We start from the raw sequence: 18,484 nt of genomic DNA on the forward strand, positions 1-18,484 counted from the left end.
TCTAACTGCTCAATGATGATGTCACGTCCCGGGAGCTGTGCATGATGGGAGAATATCCCCATAGGAACTGCACAGCTCCCGGGACGTGAGTCATCAGAGAGCAGTTAGACAGAAAACAACAACTCAACTTCAGAAGCTAATAACTATTGGAAGGATTAAGATTTTTTAGTAGAAGTAATTTACAAATCTGTTTAACTTTCCAGAGCCATTTGATATATAAAAAAAAGTTTGGCCTGGAATACCCCTTTAAGGCTTTGGTCTTGTGCCAGCCGCAATGCCCCCAGTAAAGTGCCATCTACTATGCAAAGAAGAAAAAAAAGAAAGGATAAAAAGGACTGTCTCCACTAGGCGCCATCACCAAACGGTAAATAAAAGACGAGGAGGTTCCTCTTTCTTCATTAAAAACTCATTTATTAAATAAAATAACGGATTACATCACTAGCAAGACGCGTTTCGGGTGTTGTACAACCCTTCCTCGGTTGCGGATGAATCTTTCATCTGCAACTGACGAAGGGTGGTACAACACCTGAAACACGTCTTTCTTTGTAATCCATTATTTTATTTTGTTTTATTCAATAAACTAGTTTTTAGTGAAGAAAGAGGAACCTCCTCTTCTTTTATTTACCGTTTGGTGATAGCGCCTAGTGGAGACAGTCCTTTTTATCCTTTCTTCTCTGAATATTCTTATACCATCCCACGCAGTTGGCACCGGGCGGACCCCAGACGGCTTGCAAGTCTCCTAGACTACCCCAACTACAGGGGTGATGTGCAAAACCTCAAGGTTTTCTCCATGTGAGAGTCCCCTCACAGACAGACACTTGGACCCACAGAATTACACAAAGCGCTGTCCTCGGAATTTTTTTTATTTTTTATCTCTTTCTCCTCAACTTCTCTTACTTGGGACAGTATTAGTGATGGCAGCACAGAACTGGCGTTTGCCCCCCCCCCCCCCCTGCTGGCAGTACTATAGCAGGTGTGTACTTCGTTGAACCACCTAGGAACCAGTGTTTATTAGGAGAGAAGCCACCATGAAGGTTTCCCTTTATATTACAATCTTCTGGAGACGGAAGGCATGTATATCATCAATCCATTTTTTCTACTGGGGCAGTGTTTCCCAACCAGGGTGCCTCCAGCTGTTGCAAAACTACAACTCCCAGCATTGCCGGACAGCCTTTGGCTGTCCGGCAATGCTGGGAGTTGTAGTTTTACACCAGCTGGAGGCACCTGGGTTGGGAAACACTCTACTGGGGATTTGCAACAAGACACTTGGCACACGCCACCCCTCTCTTATGCCTTACACTTGAAGTACTTGTAGATTTCCCAGCAGATCCAGCATAGTCTCTCTTTATAACCACAGATGCCCTTGTATTACTTCCTTAGCAAAAAGTGAATTACTACACATAGTAGATAATCTGGTATCTCCTTTGTCATCTCTGCTCGGTTCACTTCGGTATACATAAGTCTCTTCTTCACATAATCTGAAGTAGCAGGGCTGGGTTCGTCACTCACAGCTCACTGTTCTACCTGGAACCTTACAGAGAACTACAGGTAGGTTTCCTTTTTGCTGTAAGTGAATGGAAACCTTTCAAAAAGCTAAAAACCTGCCCTGACGTCGTACTTCTCACAGCTGTCATTTTGTTACAGTGGTATCCAGTGTTGAACAGGACTCTCCGGCTAGTTTCACATCAGTGTCAGAAAAACTGACATGATCTGATTCTCGTGATCAGGTCATCTCTGGTGGCAGTCATTTATTTTTATCTTTTTTCTGGCTGAGCAAAAACCGTAGCGTGCGCTATATTTTTTTTTTTTTTTTTTTTTTGACCGGCTAAAAAAAAAAAACTGACTACAAACGGACAGTAAAAATTTACATTAATTTATATGGTGCAGAAAGTGGATCAGTTGGCATCAGTTTGCATCAGTTTTTTTTCACTTTACAAAAAAAAATGTTTTTTTTGAACAGACTGAGATCGAGTTGGAACACAACTGACACCGCTGGATCCCATGCACATGAATAGGGTCTGTCGGGTGTCCAGTGTTTTACAGGAGTTGAGCATTCACGATTTTTTTTGTTTCTCCCTTCCTACCGAAGGACTGACCGATGGAGCACGACGGCAATGTGAACAAGCCCTTACCTCTGCTTTTCAATTTGAGCATACTCAGCAGAAAAAAGACAAAAACTGATGTAAACTGATCAAAAAAAATTAAGCAAACTAAAACAAATTAGATTTTTTTTTTTCCTTTTAGGCCCATTTCAAACCTCCGTTATTACTCCCGGCAAAAAGTCCTGAAAACGGCCGGCAAAAAATCCCATTCATGTCAATGGGATTTTTTTGAACATCCTTTTGCATTAGGTATGTCCGTTTTTACTAATGTCAGTTATTTTTGCCGGCACAAAAGATGGTGCATGCGCTGAATGGTGTTAAACCGGCCGTTAAAATTTAACATTGAAGTCTATGGGAACCGGATGTTCAAAAAAAAACATCCGTAATCATCAGTTATTGTCAGGTTTTTTAACATCCATTTTTTGTACTGACCATGCTCAGAACAGCTTTACAAAAAAGGGTTAAAAACCTGATAAAAAAATAAATCGGATGTAACTGGTAATAACGGATGAACAACATCAGGTATTTTAAGAGAAAAAAACATTAAAAATAACGGATGATGGTCATCAGTTCTCATCCGTTACCAGTTATTGCATCTAGTTTTTTTTATTCGTTATTGTAAAATAACTGCAGTAAAAAAAGCAGGATGATACCTGTTGTGTCAAAGGGGCCTTAAAGGGGTACTCCGGTGGAAAACTTTTTTTTTTTTTTTTTATAAACTGGTGCCAGAAAGTTAAACAGATTTGTAAATTACTTCTATTAAGAAAAAATCTTAATCCTTCCAGTACTTATTAGCTGCTGAATACTAGAGGAAATTCTTTTCTTTTTGGAACACAGAGCTCTCTGCTGACATCACGAGCACAGTGCTCTCTGCTGACATCTCTGTCCATTTTAGGAACTGTCCAGAGCAGCATATGTTTTCTATGGGGATTTTCTCCTACTATGGACAGAGATGTCAGCAGAGAGCACTGTGGTCATGATGTCAGCAGAGAGCTCTGTGTTCCAAAAAGAAAATAAGTCTTTGTAGTATCCAGCAGCTAATAAGTACTGAAAGGATTAAGATTTTTTAATAGAAGTAATTTACAAATCTGTTTAACTTTCTGGCACCGGTTGATTAAAAATAATAATAATAATAAAGTTTTCCACCGGAGTGCCCCTTTAACTAAACATGCAATGTTTTTATTTATTTATTTTTATTTTTTAAAGGATCAGTTTAACATCCTTTTATCAAAATATGATCTGTCGGGGTACATTCACATTTGTATATTTTTGTTGCAGATTCTGATGCCCGTTGACTTCAACAGGTAGCAATATCTGCTACATGACATCTGCAGCAGTAAATATGCACATGTGAACTTACCTTTCAACTACATTAACTCCTCATTGGGTCACAGACGCTGATGTGAAACTAGAGTGTGGCCCCTGTGTACTGAGGGGTCTGCAGGGAGGGAGAGGTGTTAATGGTGAACTTAGTCTTAGACCTAGAGAACAAATGATGTCATAGGTCAAAGGCCAGCAGCAGTGGGTCCTGGAAACCGTGCCTCACAGAAAGGGATATCCTATCCCGCAGTGTCAGACCAGTGTTTTCTTAGGTCTAGGGAAGTTTTCCTTGCACCTCTCCTTGCTCACTTTCAGGTCTGGACTCTAGCTGAGTGTTTCCCAACCAGTGGGCCTCCAGCTGTTGCAAAACTACAACTCCCAGCATGCCCAGACAGCCGAAGGCATGCTGAGTTGTAGTTTTGCAACAGCTGGAGGCACCCTGGTTGGGAAACACTGCTCTAGGATCTGCACGTGCGTAAATCTGTAGCGTCAAACCTATAGCTGTGACCTACTAAATCCCTTTCTGACCCCACAAATTTTCATTATTATTATTTTTTTTTCTTATGTTTTCGTCTCACATTTTAAGACTTGTTATGGACAAGTTTTATGGGTTTTTCTTGTTTTTGTGTAGCTAGCCCTGTCAGTTTTCTAGGCATTCTTGATCTGGGGCTTTACGGTCACCACCTGAGCCATCAGCAGGGTTACAGTGTCAAAGGCCAGCAGCAGTGGGTCCTGGAAACCGTGCCTCACAGAAAGGGATATCCTATCCCGCAGTGTCAGACCAGTGTTTTTCCTATGATGTCTAGGGAAGTTTTCCTTGCACCTCTCCTTGCTCACTTTCAGGTCTGGACTCTAGCTGAGATGGTGCAGAAGATAGAATATACTTGCAAAACTTTAAAGAGGTTATCCAGGAAAAACTTTTTTTTATATGTATCAACTGGCTCCAGAAAGTTAAACAGATTTGTAAATTACTTCTATTAAAAAATCTTAATCCTTCCAATAATTATCCGCTGCTGAAGTTGTTGTTCTTTTCTGTCTGACCACAGTGCTCTCTGTTGACATCTCTGCTTGTCTCGGGAACTGCACAGAGCAGAAGAGGTTTGTTAAAACTGGGCGGTTCCCCAAACAGGTGTCATCAGAGAGCACTAAGGCTAGGTTTCCACTTGTTTTTTTTTTCTGGCAGTTTTTGGATATCTGCTGCTGCAGTTTTTGAGCCAAAGCCAGAAATGTATTCAAAAGGAATAGGACATATAAAGGAAGGATTTATACTTCTCCTCCCTTATGGATCCACTTCTGGCTTTGGCTCAAAAACTGCAGTGGCTGTATTCCAAAAACTGCCAGAAAAAAGTGGTAAGTGGCTAGGTTCAGACTATGGAATCTCCGGGCAGAAAATTTCTGCCCGGAGATTCTGAGTGCGGCCAGCGCTGACTGAATCAGTCGGCGCTAGGACCGTGCAGACACTACAGTCTCTAATAGACTGTAATGTGTTCCACGCGGATTTCCACCTGAAGAATGAGCAACACCTTTCTTCAGGCGGAAATTTCTAAGCGGATTTTCCGTTCACAAATTCCGAAGTGTGAAGTTGTGGATGGAAAACCATTCACTACATTATACATTATAGCAGGCGTAATTTCCGCCTGCAATTTCAAAGCAGAATTGCAGGCGGAGATTCCGTAGTCTGAACCTTGCCTTAGACAAAAAAGAACAACTCAACTTCATCAGTACTGAAAGGATGAAGATTTTTTAATAGAAGTAATTTACAAATATGTTTAACTTTCTGGAGCCAGTTGAGATATATATATATATAAAGTTTTTTCCTGGAATACACCTTTAACTCCCAGCATGCCTGGGCAACCAACCGCTGTCCAAGCAACAGCTGGAGGCACATTGAATTGGAAACAATCCTCTAGGACAGAGTTTCCCAACCAGGGTGCCTCCAGCTGTTGCAATACTACAACTCCCAGCCTTCGGCTGTCTGGGCATGCTGGGAGTTGTAGTTTTGCAACAGCTGGAGGCACCCTGGTTGGGAAACGCTTCTCTAGGATCTGCATGTGCGTAAATATATATAGCATCAAACCTAAAGCTGTGACCTACTAAACCCCTTTCCGACCCCACAAATCTTCATTATTTGTTGTTTTGGGGTTTTTTTTCCTTATGTTTTTTGTCTTACATTTTAAGACTTGTTATGGACAAGTTTTATGTTTTTATATTGTTTTTGTGTAGCTAGCCTTGTCAGTTTTCTAGGCATTCTTGATCTGCCATCAGCAGGGTTACAGTATAATGTGTAGCTAGCAGGGAGTATGGCTTGTGGTGGTCAGAGAACAGATCTGCAGTGTGGAGCTCAGTTCCCAGGGCTCCTGCTGTATGTGAGCGAGTGCGGCCTCACAACTATGTACCAGGCCAGACAGCATTCCTGTCCTGAACCTCACACCCCCTCCCAACCGTTAACTATTGCCGAGCAGCCTCCAGCACATTGCAGCCTCCGCCATTAACCTCTTACATGCCGTGTTGTAATAGATATCATTGCTTGGCAATATGTGACTCCTAGGACTACTTCCTTCATACCCTGACAACATCTTGGGTTCTATAGATTGCCGACCATGTTTTCAAGCCCCTGTGTTGCCTTATGAGTAATAGTCTGATGTCCCCACCAGGGGTATGTAACATGTGCATTGTGAGTCACTGTCTGATCTCAGGGAACCTGACGTCTAATCGCAGAGGAGTACAGGAGATAATAGGACTGGAGAACAAACTCCAGTTTCCATATCATAAGTAAATACCCCGGAAGCTTCCTGGATGTCTCATATACACTGCTTCCTCCTCTCATATCTATAGGGCTGATTATTATTTTTTTAACAGAATTAATGTGATTTCTGAACATTCAGTAGGGGAGAAGGGCGCCACCTTATCCTAAGTCTATGACGCGAAAAGATGCAGAATTCAGGCCAACTAATGCGGCCGCGGAATTCCACATCTTTCTGCATAGATGTGAAATTTGCATGATATCCGCACTTAGCGGAGAAAATTAAAGCGGTATTCCAGGAAAAAGCTTTTAGATAGATAGATATTATACATGTTTATATATATATATATATCAACTGGCTCCAGAAAGTTAAACAGATTTGTAAATTACTTCTATTAAAAAAAAAAAATCTTAATCCTTTCAATCATTATCAGCTGCTGAAGTGGAGTTGTTCTTTTCTGTCTGGCAACAGTGCTCTCTGCTGACATCTCTGCTTGTCTCAGGAACTGCACAGAGTAGAAGAGATTTGCTATGGGGATTTGCTTCTACTCTGGACAGTTCCCCAGACAAGTGTCATGAGAGAGCACTTAGACAGAAAAGAACAACTCCACCAGCTCATAATTACTGAAAGGATTAAGATTTTTTTTTTCCCTTGATAACCCCTTTTAGTCCCATTTGACTTCAATGGGCTTCCACATCGGAATTCCACAAATATTTTAGACTTGACTAACATTTTTGCAGAATTTTACAGCGAAAATTCTGCAATATTAATGGGACTGCGGAATCCCATTGAAGTTAATAAGGCTATAAACACTTGCACTGTTTCCATACAGAAATTCTGGCGTGTGAACATAGCCTAATACAGTGTTTCCTAACCAGAATGCCTTCAGCTGTTGAAAAACTACAACTTCCAGCATGCCCGGACAGCCTTCGGAGTTGTAGTTTTGCAACAGCTGCAGCCACCCTGGTTGGGAAACACTACCCTAATAGGATAAAGACTAAAGTCCTGATATTAAAGGGGTACACCACTGGAAAACATTTTTTCTTTAATCAACTGGTGCCAGAAAGTTAAACAGATTTGTAAATTACTTCCATTAAAAGATCTTAATCCTATCAGTACTTATCAGCTGCTGTATGATCGACAGGAAGTTGTTTTCTTTTTGAATTCCCTTTCTGTCTGACCACAGTGCTCTCTGCTGACACCTCTGTCCATTTTCGGAACTGTCCAGAGTAGGAGCAAATCCCCATAGAAAACCTCTCTTGCTCTGGACAGTTCCTAAAATGGACAGAGGTGTCAGCAGAGAGCACTGTGGTCAGGCAGAAAGGAAATTCAAAAAGGAAAGAACTTCCTGTGGATCATAGGAACAGCTGATAAATACTGGAAGAAATATGATTTTTTATTATAATTAATTTACAAATCAGTTTAACTTAATGGCACCTGTTGTTTAAAAAAAAAAAAAAAAATTCAGTGGAGTACCCCTTTAAGGTAGTGGTGGGGGAGCTGCAGCCTCGCTGCTTTGCACTATCTTTGTCAGTGTTTTTTAATACCTTATTTGCTTCCCTCTATCATTTTAACTATAATATTCGCCCTTCTGCATAGGTTGGCAGCCTGGAGTGGTATACCTAGTAGATGCCACTTTGCTGCTAGTCATGTAATGTTTCTCCTGCAGCTGTTTGCCAGTCTGATTTTATTAGGTCAGGTTGTTACGCACAGCAGGGATCACTTTCATGGAAAACGAAGGAGATCATCACCCTGTGTGTTTTGGCTTCTGTTGTTATAAAATGTAAAGCCACGGTATACTTTTCTATTTTTTTTATTGCTCCACTATGCCTTAAATCTACAGCTTTGTACATGCAGCCTATACAATTAATTATGTCTCTCCATGGTTACAGGCTACAAACAAACAACTACACGCTGATCCTTTTTTCATGTGTCTTCCTTGTAAATATTTCCTCTGTATTCCGTTGTTTTGGATGTGGATATCATATATATATATATGTATATATGGAAACCACTTCACTAAGGGACATGTAAAATATACATGTGTGTGTGCATATATATGTATGTGTGTGTGTGTGTGTGTGTGTGTGTGTGTGTATATGTATATGTATATATATATATATATATATATATATATATATATATACACACACACACACACAGTACAGACCAAAAGTTTGGACACCTTCTCATTCAGAGTTTTCTTTATTTTCATGACTATAAATATTGTAGATTCACTCTGAAGGCATCAGTGGAATTACAGACATAACAAAAAGTGTGAAAATGTGTCATATTCTAGGTTCCAGCCACCTTTTGCTTTGATTACTGCTTTGCACACTCTTGGCATTCTCTTGATGAGCTATAGTCACCTGAAATGGTCTTCCAACAGTCTTGAAGGAGTTCCCAGAGATGCTTAGCACTTGTTGGCCCTTTTGCCTTCACTCTGCGGTCCAGCTCACCCCAAACCATCTTGATTGGGTTCAGGTCCGGTGACTGTGGAGGCCAGGTTATCTGGCGCAGCACCCCATCACTCTCCTTCTTGGTCAAATAGCCCTTACACAGCCTGGAGGTGTTTGGGGTCATTGTCCTGTTGAAAAATAAATGATGGTCCAACTAAACACAAACCGGATGGAATAGCAGCCGCTGCAAGATGCTGTGGTAGACATGCTGGTTCAGAGTGCCTTCAGTTTAGAATAAATCCCCAACAGTGTCACCAGCAAAGCACCCCCACACCATCACACCTCCTCCTCCACACCAGCACACCTGTGAAGTGAAAACCATTTCAGGTGACTACCTCTTGAATCTCAACAAGAGAATGCCAAGAGTGTGCAAAGCAGTAATCAAAGCAAAAGAAAGAACCTAGAATATGACATATTTTCAGTAGTTTCACACTTTTTGGTTATGTCTATAATTCCACATGTGTTAATTCATAGTTTTGATGCCTTCAGTGTGAATCTACAATCTTCATAGTCATGAAAATAAAGAAAACTCTTAATGCCACACCCAACCTGAGAACAGGTATATTGCTGTAATTAGAAGAAAGCAGCAATGCTTTTCTAATCCTAGATGACACCTTTTAAAGGGATACTCTGGAGAACAAATTTGGGTTCAAATCAACCTGTGCCAGAAAGTTGTACAGGTTTATAAATGACTTCTATATAAAAAGCTTAACCCTTCCAGTAGTTATCAGCTGCTGTATGCTCTAGAGGACGTTGTGTAGTTCTTACCAATCTGACCACGATGCTCTCTGCTTCCCGCCTCTGTCCATGTCAGGAACTGTCCACAGCAGGAGCAAATCCCCATAGCGAACCTCTCCTGCTCTGGACAGTTCCTGACATGGACAGAGGTGTCAGCAGAGAGAACTTTGGTCAGAAAGGAGAGAATCATACAACTTTTTTTCTGGAACATACAGCAGCTGATAAGTACTAGAAGTAATTACAAATCTGTTTAACTTTCTGGCACCAGTTGATATGAAAACTTTTTTTTTTTATTCTTTGGAGTACCCCTTTAAGGAACCTACACACACATGGGATAGTTGTCAGCCTAACAAATTGACTGCTGTCTTTTATCCATACACCTGAACGTCCAGTCTGGGCGAGCGTTCATGTGTTCTGGATAGAGACAGGAAGGGTAAGATGGAGCCAATTGATTGGCACTTGACATCCAGTGTTCCCCACCAGTCTTTTCCTGGCATTATTGAGGGAAAACACAATAGACCAGTGTCTCCCAAACAGTGTGTCTCCAGCTGTTGCAAAACTACAACTCCCAGCATGCCCGGACAGCCGAAGGCTGTCCGGGCATGCTGGGAGTTGTAGTTTTGCAACAGCTGGAGACACACTGTTTGGAAAACACTGAATTAGACAAATTTGACCGGTTCGTCCAACTTTTTATTTTATTTTATTTTTTATAGTGTATGTGGGCCTTTAATGGTAAGATTGTATATGGCCTTCTATATAGAGGCAGCCATATTGTGGGTTTCCCCAATGCTCACGTGAGGGCGAGTTCTCTCCCTCCTGCGATTATTTGTACAGCAGGCTGATTTATTACTTTGGGACTTGTTGGCCATGTCTCCCCTTACGTGACGTCTCTGACAGGAATGAATATTCTTGGTTCCCGTCTGTAGTGCGTGGGTGAGAGTTCTGGCTGGGCCGCACAGAGATAAGCGCCCCATTAACTTCTGCTAGTGAGCACCCAGCCCCATCCTTCCCCGTGCAGTGAACCCCACATCCCTACCATGGGAATCCTCTGCTTTGCATAAAACAGTGATGCCCTCAGGAGCGTCTGTGAAGAGAGCGCTTTCCTCTCCCAAAAGTTATGGGACTTGTCCCCACCCCTCCTTGATAGTTTGCAGCTTGCATGGTCGCTGTGTGAGGGGAAGGAATCTGTGTCTGGGTTCTTCAATGAGGCGGAGGGGGGGGATGTGTTTTCTGTTTGTTTCTGAGAGTTGGCTCTGACTGTGTAACTATCATTGTGCCATGGCGGCCATATACAGGCCTCAGTCCTCTACAAGGGATCCCATATTGTGTAATGTACGAGCCTTGTGTATCCCACATCTCTGCTGTGCACGTGTATAGGTGACTGTTTTCTGTACACTATAGCACTGTCGCCCAATTGGCGGCGATCTAGGGGGTTTGCAAAAGTACAACTGCGGCTGAAGAGGGTTGTAGTTGTGCGAGTCACGGATTGGGGAACACTACGGTATGGGGTATGAGATTGTGGGGGCATGACGGGAGTTGTGTTTTTTTTTGTTCTGGTTTATATATTTGTATTTCGGGGTTTGTTCAGAACCCCTATAGAGAAGGAACGGAGTCATGGCTGCGCATGCACGACGTACACCATTCATTTCGGAGATAATTTTCCTCTTTTCGCATGATCGTCGGGGGATCACAAAGAATTGAATACAGAGGAAAAGCCGGCAGCTTATAACAACCTACAAAACAAAAAAACTAATCAGAACATATTGTAAAACTAAGATTATTATGACACTTATATGTGGCCTTATACTATATCAGTGACATGTACATAATAGGGCAGTGTTTCCCAACCCATGTGCCTGCAGCTGTTGCAAAACTACAACTCTCAGCATGCCTGGACAGCCTTCGGCTGTCCAGGCATGCTGGGAGTTGTAGTTTTGCTACAGCTGGAGGCCCACTGGTTAGGAAACACTGAGGGTGCATACACACCACGTTTTTGCAAAACAGTTCCCGTATACGTTTTCAATGTGAAAACCTGTACGGTTTTGTCAATTTTTTCCCGTACCCAAAACTGTAGCCTACCACGGTTTTTGGTCCGGGTGAAAAACTGTATTAAACCGTATATGTGTTTTTTTTAAACATGGGAGTCAATGGGAACCGTACAGAACTGTATGTGCGTACGGTTCCATCCGATTTTCACCATACGGTTTTTGACTTTGCACAGTTTTTTTTCCCCTTGGAATTTCAATCAAACAAGTGAAACTTTATTCATAATGGAGTGAAAAGTTAAAAACGTATACTTTTTTTTTTCTCTTAAAAAACTGATGCAACCGGACATCATTTTTTAAACCGTATACGGTTTTTAACTGTATACAGGTTAAAATCTGTACACACGTTTTGATACAGTTTAGTCTGGTTTTGAGGAATCAGTTTTTCATCAAAAACCTGATACGGGAAACTGTATTGCAAAAACGTGGTGTGAATGCAGCCTAAGGGGGAGATTTATCAAAACCTGTGCCAAGGAAAATTTGCCCAGTTGCCCATAGCAACCAATCAGATTGCTTCTTTTATTTTGCAGAGGCCTTGTTAGAAATGAAAGAAGCGATTGGATTGGTTGCTATGGGCAACTGGGTAACTTTTCCTCTGCACGGGTTTTGATAAATCTCCTCCTACATACACATGTGCATATTTTGCTTCCAATTGACGTCAGAGGGTAGAAAATTCAGCTGTGGCAAATCTGCAGCAAGATAGGCATGTGTGAACAGACCCTGATAGGGACAGAAGTCCCGGCTCAACCACTGGTTTAGAGATGGAAAGCATCGCTGTGATCTATGTTGTTGCCCGTCTGGGTCATTCACCCAGCTTTTAGGTCAGGATTTGCGTTTGAATTACACATGGAAGCAGCCTAGATGCAGTGCACTGCCTGTGACTCTTTTAGTTCTGTGACGTCTGTACCGATTTCTGCTAATGCATTTTATGCACAAGCTAAATTTAGCTGTCTGATCCCAGCCTGGGTATATGGGCATCCTAAAATGGCTCTACCATGTCTTGCTGTGTTGGTTAGGCCGCGTTGTAGTGGCCGGACCAAGGGTTAACTAGGTTGTCTTCACGTGGCTGATGTAATAGCTGTGTAAGGCTGGGTTCACACCACGTTTTTGCAATACAATTCCCGTATACGTTTTCAATTTGAAAACCGTACGGAACCGTATTGAAAACCGTATGCATTGACTCTCCATTGAAAACCATATGCCAAACGATGCATCCGGTTGTGTTTGTTTTGCATCCTGTACGGTTTTTGTCTTTGTTTTTTTCCGAACCCAAAATCGCAGCCTACCACGGTTTTTGGTCCGGGTGAAAAACCGTATGGAAACCGTATGTTTGTTTTTGTTTTTTTACATAGGAATCAATGGGAACTGTACAGAACCATATGTGCGTACGGTTCCATCCGGCACCATACGGCTTTTGACAACGAAAGTTTTTCTTGGAATTTCAATCAAACAAGTGAAACTTTATTCATAATAGAGTGAAAAGTTAAAAACATATACGTTTTTTTCTCTTATAAACCAGACGCAACCAGATATCATTTTATACATTTTTTTTTTTTTTAACTGTATACGGGTTAAAATTTGTACACACGTTCTGATACAGTTTAGTCCGGTTTTGAGGATCTGTTTTTCATCAACAACCTGATACGGGAACTGTATTGCAAAAACGTGGTGTGAACCCGGCCTTAGTGTGTATTATGTGTTTGGTGTGAAGTAGGAGGATGAGATGGTAAACCCCATCTGTGTTGGTGCTATATAAATGGGTCTATTCAGAGACTTGTAGTGCAATATATAGGGTTCACGTAAAATATAGCCATATGCCAGGGCCCGGATCATCCAGTGTGTATAATGCAGAGCTTTGTCCCGGCTGACAGGCAGCGGGCTGACTCCTGTGGGGCTCTCCTTTGTTCGCCATGCTGGAGTACAGCTGTAGTGCACATTGCACAGCACAAAACTCTCTCTCTTCCGGGCCTGTAACCGAAACCACCTTGGCCACTGTCCAGCCGTGGCTGCCGGCCAAATCTCTCATCTTCCAGTACAAAGTCACCTCTCACCTGGCAGCGCCTGGCCATCAATTGGCCTGAGCTTACTGATGTCACCACCGGCTGTGGGAATCAATCTGTAATAACATGGCCCCTTACATGAGGGGTGTGCGCGGAGCGGTGACGGCTGGCAGTGCTGGCACTTCATGACAGGCGTCTTATCCGCGAGCTGTCATTTCCCTATGAATGGTGATGTGTGCCCCCTCCGGCTATGCCCATCATGCCCAGAGACCATGATTGTAAGTCCAGTGTTTCCATGCAAGCGTATATTGCTGAGGAGGAAGCTACTTCTTTTCATGGGGATTCCCTTATGATCACTGTTTACATCAGTGTCTCCCAACCAGGGTGCCTCCAGCTGTGGCCAAACTACAACTCCCAGCATGCCCGGACAGCCTTCGGCTGTCCGGGCATGCTGAGGGTTGTAGTTTGGCCACAGCTGGAGGCACCCTGGTTGGGAAATACTGGATTAAATGCTGCTATAGCTGTGATCCCATGAGGGACATTTTAAACCGGTCATTTAGGTTTCAACGGAAGCCGATATTAATGACAAAATTAGCTAAGCCACTTGATGTATATTGGCAAGGCTTGTGAAACCCAAGGACACGTGGCCGCAGGGTTTGTTTTTGTTTGAACCAAGAGACGTTTAGGTCTGCAGAGGAGCGTCATGGAGTCGATTCATGAAGAAAAGGTTGTAATAAGGCAAAACCCCTATTCAGGGGGTCGTTGTGCTGAGCTGCTCTGTAAGGCTATGTTCAAATGACAGAATTTCCGTGCAGAATTCCGCATGAAGTTCATTTCACATCGGCAGAGTCACATTGATTTATATGGGATTCTGCTGCTCTGTTCACACTGCAGAAATCCTGATTCCGGCATCCACAAAACATTGAACCTGTTCAATGTTTTTGCGGATTCCACAAGGAAATGCATTGCCGTCTATAAGGCAGCATGTTTCCGAGCACTCCTAGTGCCGGCATGTTCTGCCGGCGCTTCAATGGCTGTGGAATGTTTGCGTGGAAATTTTTCCCACCATCTGAACATAGCCTAAGGGTCCGCATTACAGAATTCTGCTCGTCAATTTCAGTGCATGAATCTTAAAGGACATATCCACTGCTGAAAAACTTACGGATAGGGGATAAGTTTCAGATCGCGGGGAGTCCGACTGCTGGGGCCTAATACAGGTCTATGGCAGAGACGGAGCGCTGCCTTCGGCAATCTCCGGCTCTGCCATAGTGATGTATTGAGGGGGCGTGTCGGACGCCGCTTCGTGCGGTGGTCGACGCCCGCTATCTGGCCAGCGAGCCGGGACCCCGTACAGGAGATCGCGGGGGGCGCCAGCGGTCGGACCCCCCGCGATCTGAAACTTTTCCCCTATCCTTAGGATAGGGGATAAGTTTTTCAGCACTGGACTACTCCTTTAACATTTGTCTGAATGGGTTTTTGTTGACCCATTCACTTTTGGAGTTGTCACAGTGGAAATTCAGGATTCCAGACACCCCCCCCTGACAATTGCTGACAATGATGACTGTCCTCGCGGTCCTAATGCCGATGCGGATGGAATCTCCACCAGGACTATGACGGCACGAAGATTATGGCCCAGATTTATCAAATTGTGTGAGAGAAAAGTAGAGTGATTTTTCCACAGCGACCAATCACAGCTCAGCTTTCACTTTACCACAGCTTGTTAGCTGAGCTGTGATTGGTTGTTGTGGAAAAATCCCTCCACATTTTCTCTCATACAGTTTGATAAATCTGGGCCATTGTGCTGTGAACATACCCTGGAAGGCTTGAGCCTGGTAGCAGATTTCCTTGGCAAGTACTGGGATCCTCCTTGATTTGCTGCCCGCTGCGATGGCTGTACAGTATTACTCCAGACACTGACTCTGATTATACCATTGCTGAAAAGTTGCTTCATTGTTTTAACTTATTGATTTGTTATATTTGGAACAAAAAAAAATGTTTTTAGGTAAACACGACCTTTTTAAAGTGACTTCTTTGGCTAAGTCAATACGGCTGCTGTGTTCTGACCTGTTCATGGTCCATTTGTTTCTTTGTATTTTTTTTATTTTATTTTTGCGCCAGGAAGGGTTGGAGCACAACTGACCTCTCAGGGTTCTGATGGATTCAATTGACTTGAATGGGGTCAATTGGTTGTCTGGTATTTTACAGACGTTAAGTGGGGGGGGGGGGAAAATAGGACATGTAGTATTTTATTTATTTGTAAGGAATACTCCTGACATAAACATCCAGCGGGTGCACTGCCTTGAAACGTGAGCCTTGCCCACATAACAGTGCTATGAAGCTCATATATATATATATATATATATATATATATATATATTAATTTGTAATCCACAATGAAAGTGGTGGGACTGGGCCTATAAGATGTCCAGAACTATGTTTACCCATTGTGCAAAGTTTGTTTGGCATTTTCGCTTTTTTTCCCCCTCGCACTTTTATGAGAACGGATCTTTAAAACGGAGAATTCTATAGTGTGAAAGCAGCCTAAGAGCCTTAGGGACACACGGACGCTGAGGAAACTCCGCTCAGAATTCCCAAATGAGAAACAGGGATCTTATATTTCTACTGATACTATTTTTACTGTAGATTCGAGCTCTGATCACTTTTTATTCAATTTTTCCAGCAATACTTAAATTATTTTTCACACCATTCAGCGAGTGGGATCAATAACCATAAATATTAATAGTTTTCAAATTTGAATTTGCTGGAATATCAAAAACTTGTATTTATTTATTTTTACTTTTATTTCTTTATACATTTACATTTGTAAACTTTTATTACTATTTTTTTTTGTCCTTTAGAGGGCTTAAAGGGGTACTCCGCGTCTCAGTGTTTGGAACAAGCTGTTCGGAACACTGGAGCCGGCGTCGGGAGCTCAGGACATCATAGCCCCGACCCCTCATGACGTCACGTCCGCCCACTCAATGCAAGTCTATGGGAGGGGGTGTGACAGCCATCACGCCCCCTCCCATAGACTTGCATTGAGTGGGCGGGTGTGACGTCATCAGGGGGCAGGGCTGTGACGTCACAAGCTCCCGGCTCAAGCGTTCCGAACTATTTGTTCCTAATGCTGAGAAGCGGAGTACCCCTTTAACTGTATTAAAGGAATGTGCTATCTTACATGGTGACCTCTACAAATATTAGTTGCCTTTACTTACTTACTCTGTCCTTCTCTTGCAGTTGACATGGACGATGAAGATGGCCGATGTTTGCTAGATGTAATATGGTGAGTAGTCACTGATAGACCTCAGCGATATTAGTGAAGTTGTCTCTCCCCCCCCCCCCCCTCTATGTTTACGCCTAAACCTGTAGAAATGAACCTGTCTAATCTTTGGATCTGGCTCTATAGGTGTGAGTGACCCTTCTTAAAGGGGTACTCTGCTGCTTAGTGTTTGGAACAAACTGTTCCGAACTCTTGAGCCGGCGCCGGAAGCTCGTGATGTCATAACCCCGCCCCCTCATGACGTAATTCCACGCACCCCTCAATGCAATTCTATGGGAGGGGGCATGTCACGCCCCCTCCCATAGACTTGCATTGAATGGGCGGGGCATGACGAGCTCCCGGTGGAATAGTTTGTTCCAGCAGAGTACCCCTTTAAGCCAAACTACACTTTGAAGCCTACTGTATTATCCTCAGCTGACATAGGACATACTGCAGGGTAGAAAGCCTCCTGATGGGTAACTCTTCACCTAGACTTTCCTTATAACAATGCACCATATACACCAAGAGGAATGGTCCATGGAGGAACTGATAGTTTATAGACAGAACCTAATGCCACTCACTTGGATCAAAACTGTATTTTAATACATGGTTTCTTCTTTTACAGCGACCCCCAAGCTCTGAATGACTTTTTGCATGGATCAGATAAGGTGAGTACACACACAGGGACTTTTTGAACGAAACAGAACTAATCCTGGTTCAGATTCTGATGGAAACTCTTTGGCTTAATTGATACAATGGAGATTAAAGCACATTCATACATGTAGTTATTGCTGCAGTACTGCGTGTTTTTGGGACTGCAAAAAGAAACGGAAATATGCCTTTTTTTTTTATTTTTATTTTTTATATCTCTATATAATTTTTTTTCTTGAAAATTTGGGATAATTCACACAAATTTAACCTCTTCTCCCTCTGATATCAATGAGAATTATCTAATGCTTCGTTTCCCCTGCAGGTGAATTGAACAAAGATTACAGCTGATCGTGCTATGGAATCATAGCTAGGATGCTATGGAATCCTTGTAGAAAAAAGCTGGCCTCCCCTTTAATAAGGAAGGCCAATGCTAATGTGTACAGTGTATCTAATGACTAGGATGTATTGCTAGTACATGCTGTGATTTGTAGTCCCACAGCTGCAGAACAGTCAATGGTTTTATATTATCTGTAGGGAGAAATACTTAGTGTGAGATACTTGTGTTTTGTCAGTAATATTCAGGATATTTTTTTTCCCTTTAATTCCTCTAGATTGATGGAGATGATTTGCTGGATAACACAGGAGATGCAGCCAATGCCTTCTTTGTGGGCACTGGGGTAATGGATTTAACTTACCTCTCAGAATTTAATGTTCTACAGGGCCCAGCATGCAGTTTAATAATAAAATAAAATAAAAAATAAAAACTGAAATGGCACCTCTCTTGTCCATAGTTTTTTTTTTCTGGTATTGGCGCACAGTCCTAGTCGTTTGAATAGGGTTAGAAGCAATGCTCTGCCAAACTCGTGGACCCCATTGACGCTGTTTAATTTTTCTAATCCTAGACAATCTCTTTACAGAAGACTTGTGGCTTACTCCGGACATGTCAGTTTTAGTAAATACAATTCTTTAGCATGTTTTCTTACAACTCTGTGTTTTGCCGTTCCTTGCTTATTCTTACTAGAAATGTGTGATAAACCAACATGTCCCTAACTGGTAACATCTTGTGATTCATTTCATGTAAGAATAACAGGAGCTGCACAGTATCCAGTCTACCCAATGTCTTCTTGCAGAACAGCTAAGAGAGGTCACAGGTCCTCTTTAAAGAC

At 42.5% G+C, this 18,484-nt stretch overlaps 1 protein-coding gene across 11 annotated transcripts in view; it reads left to right on the forward strand.

The window, feature by feature from the left end:
• BICRA (BRD4 interacting chromatin remodeling complex associated protein) overlaps positions 1–18,484 on the forward strand; it is a 122,962-nt gene that overhangs the window by 76,314 nt on the left and 28,164 nt on the right. For 9 of the 11 annotated variants that reach the window (XM_056539928.1, XM_056539933.1, XM_056539931.1 and 6 more), the window contains 3 exons: positions 16,646–16,691; positions 17,293–17,335; positions 17,930–17,995. In XM_056539928.1, the coding sequence (XP_056395903.1) occupies positions 16,651–16,691; positions 17,293–17,335; positions 17,930–17,995 (150 nt within the window). In that variant the 5' untranslated portion in view covers positions 16,646–16,650. Of the gene's footprint in view, positions 1–2,244; positions 2,352–16,645; positions 16,692–17,292; positions 17,336–17,929; positions 17,996–18,484 lie in introns of all 11 variants that reach the window. The other 2 variants (XM_056539930.1, XM_056539932.1) reach the window with 1 other exon arrangement.

The sequence above is a fragment of the Hyla sarda genome, chromosome 9, assembly GCF_029499605.1.
Source record: "Hyla sarda isolate aHylSar1 chromosome 9, aHylSar1.hap1, whole genome shotgun sequence".
NCBI lineage: Eukaryota > Metazoa > Chordata > Amphibia > Anura > Hylidae > Hyla > Hyla sarda.